Here is a 7,529-nt window from a genome sequence, read left to right on the forward strand (position 1 = left end):
CCTGCCCGCAGCAGGAAAATGGTCCCTGAGCTGGGCTGGGGCTGCCCCAGAGAGGCTCTGGCTGGCCAGGCAGGTCACCTGGGCATCTCAATGTCAGTTTGAGGTGGTTTAGCTCCAACGCCTTTAATAGTGTTTGTTTTCCTTTTCCTCTGGGGTGGTTTGAGAGAAGAGGGTCGATAATGGGATCAGCACATACAGGCATACCTGCTGGGTTTGGGCAAAAATTCCATCACTGGCCTGGGTTTAAATCTCAAACCTGGGAGCTCCAGACTGAGGTCCCCAAAGCTCCACTCTCTGGGGCCAGGAGGTGCCCACAGAGCAGAGCCATCTCCCTGGGAGCTGCAGGCACAGCTCACCACCTCCATGCTGTCCTTCTTCCAGGGCACACTGTGCTTCCCGGAGAGGTGTGGGAAGATTCACCTGCTGTGCCCCTCCATTCCCACCAGGAGCCATCTCCAGGCAGCCTCCACCATGTCCAAGGACGACGTGGGCTGCAAGCTGACCTCAGTCTACAAGCACAAGGAGAGGAAGCCGAAGAAGCCTCACTACATCCCGAGGCCATGGGGCAAACCCTACAACTACAAATGCTTCCAGTGTCCCTTCACCTGCATGGAGAAGTCCCACCTCTACAACCACATGAAGTACAGCCTGTGCAAGAACTCCCTGTCCCTCCTCATCGAGTCTGACTGGCCCTACAAGAAGGGCAACCTGCTGCACCCGGAGCTGCGGCTGCTGCACACGGACAGCTCCCGCCTGCGCGGACGGCGGGACGAGCAGGATGCCTGCGACTCCTCGGCCACCCCGGGAGGCTCCGTCCGGACCAAGCAGGTCTCCAGCAGGGATGGCCACGAGGACAAGCCAATGACAGGGGTGGAGATCCTGCCTGCTGAAGGGGCTGGTGAGGAAGGTGGCCAGTTCCAGGAGGAGGAGGAGGATGTTGCTGGCCTGCTGAGGGAGATGGATGCGGGGGAGAAGAAAGAGAGAAATGAAGAGCCAGGTTGCCAAGGTGACCCAGCTGAACCAGAAGTGAACACTTTGGTCTTCGGCTTCAAGAACAAGAGGGACAATAAGCCTTGCAAGGAAGCGGAGCCCGACTTCATCATCACGGATGTCTTCTCCCTCAAGAACCATGTCATGAAGAGCAGGGAAATGGCCTCCCCTGACCTAGATGCTAAGCCAAAGCATTGCAAAGTGCCAAAGAAATGCCTGGCCAGCGGTGGGATTTTGATGGAGCAGTGGAAACTGGTGGCAAATGGGCAAAGGAGAAACACGCCTGAGGTCTCCCCACCTTGTACCGACAGCAACATCATTCCGTGCTACCCCCCTCCAGCCTACAGTGACTACCACGAACCTCAGGGCCTGAACCTCTCGCTGCTGGGTATTAACTACCCTTTGAACCCCAGTCTCTTCTCCTACCTGAGCCCCACCATGGCCAACAGCACAACAACACACCCTCACTTGGCTCAGCTGCCCTTCCTGGCCTCCACAGCCCAGCTGATGCACCCCCATGCCTCCCACTTCCAGCCTCTGCAGAGCCCTGAGCGCTCAGCCTTCCTCCCCCGCTTCTACTACCCGCTGCTCTTCGAGCACACCTTCGGCTCCACGGAGAGCAAGATGTCCTCCAGCAAGCCAGACCCCCAGCAGCTGGTGGGCTCAGTCATGCCCACACCACCCCAAACCAAACCTTCCAGTGAGCCAAACAAAGCCGGGCTGCTGAAGGTTCCTGTGCTGAAGACAGGTTTTCCTTGGTCCAAAGGTGTCCGGGAGGAGCCAGGCTCCGAGCTCGGCCATTCTGCCATGCTGGGGCAGGAAGAAGAGGCAAAATGGCTGTCCCAGGAGAAGGAGAGCAACCCAGCTTTGGGCCTCAGCAACCTACGCAAGAAGTCAGCCACTGACATCTACCAAACCGTGGTGGGGATGAAGGATGGTGCTTTCACCCACGGCAGTGTCAGGAAGACAGAGTTGCCAGTGGTGACCTGTCTGGAGACGAGCAGCCCTCCGGGAAACCCCTTGAAGAGGAAGTTCCCTGCCAATGGGCTGGATTTGATAGGACCTGAAAGGATGATGCCTGGGAAGCTCAGCTACCAGAGCAGGTAAGGTGCCTGAGATCTCTCTGCCTCTTCTTCACTTCAGGTTGACCTTGTTTATCTCCACATCCTGTTCTGTTCCCCGCCACTGATCCATGGGATGAGCCCCAGGGAGCTGAGCACTCTTCAGGCTGGTGGTCCACACCAGTGCCCACCCAAGCAGAGCTCCCTGCCCTCCAGGGCCTCCAAAGTTCCCAGGTGCCTCCAAGCACCTGGGCTATGTCACACACACTGTCCCTTGCCTTCCCCTGATCTATATAGAGCCAGAGGTGATGTGGTGTCTGTGTGGGGTGGACCTGTGCTCCCCAGGCACCAGGAAAGTGCCTCTCGTGTCCCCAGATATCCCAGGTTTGCTGGAACAATCATTGTCTATTTTTAAACATACACATTTGCATTCCTTTGATTCACCTTCTGCTTTCAAAGCCCAGAAGGAGGGTCACGTTCCCAAACATTTCCTTTTACCTGGGGCTAGAAATGTGCACAGCTCCTTTAAACAGAATTTCAGTTCCTCCCCTGGTTGTGCAAGTCCAGCTGTGGCTCCAACAAAAATGTCACAGTAAACCCACTGCTTTGACACCCAGAGGAGCTTTCTCTGGAGAAGATCTCTGTGGTTTTCTATCTCTACCTGCCCTTTCCATGCTCTCAGGCTGGCTGGACAGATTCCCTCCAATTAGGCCTTCAGGACTGTGGGCTGGTCATTTCCATCAACATTCTCCAGTGCTCCAAGAAGAGGGGGAATCCAGGCTTGGCTAGCTGAGGTGGGATCAGCACCATCTCCCCAGACTGGCCTCTCCCTTTGTCGGTGCCATGAAATAGTGTGTCAGGATCCATCCTCCTCTGGGAGAGCAGTGCCAGGAGCAGGTCCAGCCAGGGCTCTGCCTGCTCTGACCAAAGCCCTTCCTGGAAGGGTCTCACGCTGGCAGCAGCCAGTGGAGGAAGCCTGGCTAAATCTGGTAGTGCTGGCCCTGGACATAAGCCTGAGGATTTTCCTGTCTTTTTCCCTACTGATTGTATCCACTTCTTCTCTGCAGTGGTTCAAGGGCCAACCCTGGCCACATCCCCAAGGCCCTGGAGCACTGGCACTCGGATGTCCTCACAGGCCAGCCTGAGGAACCAGAGAGGGGCAATGACACAGAAATCCTTCCCTCTGTGGGTGCTGCCATGGACCATGGCTTCTGCAAGCAGAGCAGACCCCAAGAGACTTCTGCCACCATGGCAGGCTCTGAGGCCACAACAGTGCTAATCGGGGACCTGTCCAAAACCTTGGAGGAGTACCAAGAGGTGGAGAAGAAACTGTCTGATCTGGCAAAGGAGGACACCCCCGGGCAAAAAGAGCTGAGGGACCAGCTGGTCAAAATCCGAAGGGAGCTCTACCACATCCACCAGGCACTGGAGAAAGCCACCAAACCCCACGAGGGGCCGCTGGATCTGTCGGTGAAGAGATCCTCAGAAGGTCTGGAGAAGGTCCAGCAGGCCAAGAAGGAGCCCTGCAACGTGAGCCTGGGGAGTGAGAAGCTTCACGGCAAAGACCAAGGGCCCCTCAGCAAATGTCTGGCCCCCGGAGAGGCTGGAGATGGGGAGGGGCTGCCCAACTGCCTCCTCGAGGCCGAGAACAAAACCATTGACCTGCTGATCAAGATGAGCCGCTCCGAGAGCCTGCGGGCGGCCTCCTCCGAGGCCCCTCTGGGCGCCGTGATCAAGGCCGAGGTGCTGCCCCTCACCGTGCCCCTGGAGCTGCGCCACGTCATGGAGCCCTACTACAGCCGGACCACCAAGTGCGAGGCAGACTCCAGCGTCCTGCTCTGCTCCGACGGCAGATCCAGCAGCACGCAGGGCCCGCAGCTCCCGGTCAGCGCCGAGGATGGGCCCCTGGGCTGCCGGGCCATGCAGCGCTCCCTGTCCTGCAGCCTCCCCAGCGACACCGATGCCGTGTGTGTCCACAGCCCTCTGCATGCTGACCCCTAAGTCCACCTTGCTCAAAAGCTCCTGGATCTCACTGACCACCTCATGCTTCACCTTCCCAGTGTCCCACCTCTCCACTCCTCCTTTTCCCCATGGATGAAAGCACCACCACTGCCTGGCTGGGACCACATTGTGTGGGGTTCCAGCAGCTCCCCCAGCTGAATCCACAAGGTGTAAAAATCCAGTCCCTGTGCTCCCCAGTGTGTCACGGACAGTGCTGCTGGGCTCTGCATGCTCCCAGCCTCAGCACCCCAGTCCTGGAACTCCCTTCAGAAGGGGAGTCACCAGCAGGCACCAAGAGAAAACTGCTAAAAGCAGCAAGAGAAAACTGCCAAAAGCACCAAGCTTTCATCAAAAGGCTCACCCAGCCCTCTCATCAGGGACACTCAGGGACATTTGCAACCCAGTTCCCACAATCTGTGGACAGGGGAGGGACTACAGAGGGCCAAGCCTTGGTCCAGGTTGTGCTAAAACAGACCACGGCTGTCACCTTGTACAGAGCAAGGACACGGTGACTTCGTCCCACGGAGGCTGGAGGGTCACAGCCGGGAACAAGATGCCCAGCTGGATTGACCCAGAGGCCAAGAGTTTTCTGCACTGTGGAGACAAGAACATCCCATCAGTCACAATGACAAGTGTGACACAGGAGCCACCTTGCCAGCTCCACACCTGGGCCCTGAGCTCTCTTGCCAGGGCCATTTGCCACATGTAGGGAGTGCTGGGCTGTGGGGACTTGTTCCTGTCCACTGACCATCCAGTGTCCAGCTCCTCCTTTTGCCTTCACACAGAAAGGACCTTCCCTCCCTCTCTGCCCATGCAGACACGATGCATGTTCCTCACCAAGGCCCCGATCCTGCAGAGTTCAGCTCCCAGGAGCTCCTGCCCACTACTCCTAATCCCCCGAACGCTGGCACTTGGGGCAGCAAAATGGGTGAGATGATGCTGCCATGAACCACAGAGCTCAAGAGACACAGATCCCAAAAAAAAAAACAGTGAAGGGACAAACTTGGCCCATCCCAGGCTGGAACAATGCCAAGCAACCACCCCTGAGCCAGAGCACTAGAGATCAAACCACCCAGGCAGGTGCCTGCTGCTTGTGGGATCAGCACTGGCCTTCCCAAAAGGCCACGTTCTCCTGTGTTCACTGGGGCTCCTGACTCTGTTGGGCAGACTGGGACCCACTGCAGGGCGGTCACACATCCCTGTCCCCACCACCCTTCTGAGGAGCATCTGCTCTGGCTCAGGATGCCCTCATGCTTGGGCCAGGAATTCTTAGAGTCCCTCCCTGTAGTGCTCTCCTAGAAAAGCATTTCCTCTCCCACCCACACTTGGTGTTCAGGACACGGTGGGGTGTTCTGTTAGCACCCAGGGCCTTCACCACCTCGGTGGCTTGTTCCTTGACATGGGATGTGCTGGGATGCGGGCCAGGAAGGCAGAACAAAGAGGACAGTGGCAAAGCCACAAATAAGGGACCTACACAGCACATCCCAGGAGCTTTACACGCTTTGGGCCCAAAGAGGAAAATTCCACCGTGGTGGCTGAAGAAGGCAAGGCCCCACGTGGGACCTGGGACTCCCGGGTGCTTTGATGGACCCAGACAATAGGAAGAGTTGGCTCTTCTCACCTGATTGCTCTCTGGACAAAGCTTCCACCTCATCAAAGGGGTTTATTTCTCACTGCAAGAATTTGCTTAGGGCGCAGGGGCCTGTGGGGTTATTGGTCTGTTCTCTCTGGAGGAAAGTTCGGGGTGGTGGGGAGTGGGATATTCAGAAGGAGAGATGCTCAGCTCAGCAGTGTAACCCTTTTGAGCCAGCTCCAGATCTTCCTGATGGGCCATGTCCTGCTGCTTCCCACATGACCTTGGTCCCACAAGGGAAGGTGGGAAGACCCCAATAGAACAGACCCCAGAACCTGAGTGGAAGTTCCTCAGTCCCAGAGCCCAGGGAGGTGGCATTGCCCAGCCTTTCTGGGTGTGAATTGTGCTGTCATCTGGATGCCAGAACACCATCAGCACAGCAGACCCTCCACATCAAGCACCTTGCTCACATCACCCACTCCCAACAGCCTCCCAGTCTCCCTCCAGCCTCTTCTACCATCCTGTGCCCCTCTGTCACCCCACGCCCTGCTGTCATCTCCTCTCCCCAGCTCCCTCGCTGCCCTGGCAGCCCCTAACCCCCCTGCCAGCACCTCCCTGTTCCCATATCTCAGGGCTCCCTACTCTCCCCCCTCACTATCTCTTCTTCCATGCCTGGACCTTCACCCCAATCACAGCAGGAAACCCACAGGCACAGCCAGGAAGTTGGAGTCCCATTTTCCTGTCACATCCTTCCCTGCCCACCCGGCCTTTACCTCCTCTGAGGAACAACGAGTCATGTAGGTCCCTCTGCCTACCTGGAAACAGCATCTCCTCCCAGTTCCAATCATCGGCACATATTTTTTAGCAGATCCCCATCTGAACGTGGGCACCTTGGAGGTCCAGGACACCAGAGGGGTAGCTGAGCTCTGGGACCATCAGCCCTGAGTTTCAGCAGAAGATCCATGCCCAGACCACCAGGCAGTGCTGCCTTTCACCCCTTTTTAGCTGAGATGTTGCCTGCACACTGTCACCTCTCTGTCCCCAGCCCCTGACTCCATCCTGCTGCCAGAGCTGGGATGCTGCCCTGCTTTGTGGTGCCCATGCTGTGAGCTGGGCCCCTCCCATGAGTAGAGCTGGTGCTAGCCCTCCCTGTGCCACTCACTGTGTCCTTCACCTCTGCAGACAGCTGGGGAGGGGGCAAGTGGAAGCTGGGAGCTGATCACATAGTATTTATTGTTCACAGTTTTACGAATGTACAAAACAAAAACCAAACCATTAAAGGGAAAACCCCTGAGCAGGAGTTGCTGCTGGCTGCTTTGTTCTTTCCTGGGAGCTCTGCCTGCTCCGGCTGGACCCTGCAGCAGTCCCATGCCACAGCTCTTATCACAGAGCCTCTGTTTTTGAGGTGACAGGTGAGCCACCAGCAGGATGTGGCCAGATGTTGGCACTGGCTGAGTGTGGTCTGTGTTCACGTGGGTGGGGTTTGACTCTTTCATTCTGCTGGATCAACACCAGGATCCCACTGGCTTGCCCTGAGCTGGGGAGAGGAGCTGCCCACTGTGTCTGACAGCAGAAGTCAGGTTGAGAAATGTCCGCACAGAAGCCATGAGGGTCCTAATTCATAGAATCCCAAAATTCCAGAATGGTTTGAGTGGAAGGAACCTTAAACTTCATTTATTTCCACCCCCTGCCATGAACAGGGAAACCTTCCACTGTCCCAGGTTGCTCCAAGCCCCGTCTAGCCTGGCCTTGGACACTTCCAGGGATCCAGGGGCAGCCTGTGCCCAGCTTCTCTGGGCACCCTGTGCCAGGGCTTTACCACCCTCACACAGAAGAATTTCTTCCTAACCTCTAATCTAAACCTAATTTCTTTCAATTTGAAGTCATTCCTCTTGTCCTGGCAC

The 7,529-nt window shown here is 56.9% G+C and overlaps 1 protein-coding gene across 3 annotated transcripts in view; it reads left to right on the forward strand.

The window, feature by feature from the left end:
- PRR35 (proline rich 35) overlaps positions 1–6,925 on the forward strand; it is a 24,495-nt gene extending 17,570 nt beyond the window's left edge. For 2 of the 3 annotated variants that reach the window (XM_017745743.1, XM_017745742.1), the window contains exons 2-3: positions 382–2,093; positions 3,119–6,925. In XM_017745743.1, coding sequence (XP_017601232.1) covers positions 472–2,093; positions 3,119–4,052 — 2,556 coding nt within the window. In that variant the 5' untranslated portion in view covers positions 382–471 and the 3' untranslated portion in view covers positions 4,053–6,925. The remainder of the gene's footprint in view (positions 1–381; positions 2,094–3,118) is intronic. The other variant, XM_008642392.2, reaches the window with a different exon arrangement.
- The last annotated feature ends 604 nt before the right edge of the window (positions 6,926–7,529 follow it).

Source organism: Corvus brachyrhynchos, unplaced genomic scaffold (genome assembly GCF_000691975.1).
Source record: "Corvus brachyrhynchos isolate BGI_N302 unplaced genomic scaffold, ASM69197v1 scaffold369, whole genome shotgun sequence".
Taxonomy (NCBI): domain Eukaryota; kingdom Metazoa; phylum Chordata; class Aves; order Passeriformes; family Corvidae; genus Corvus; species Corvus brachyrhynchos.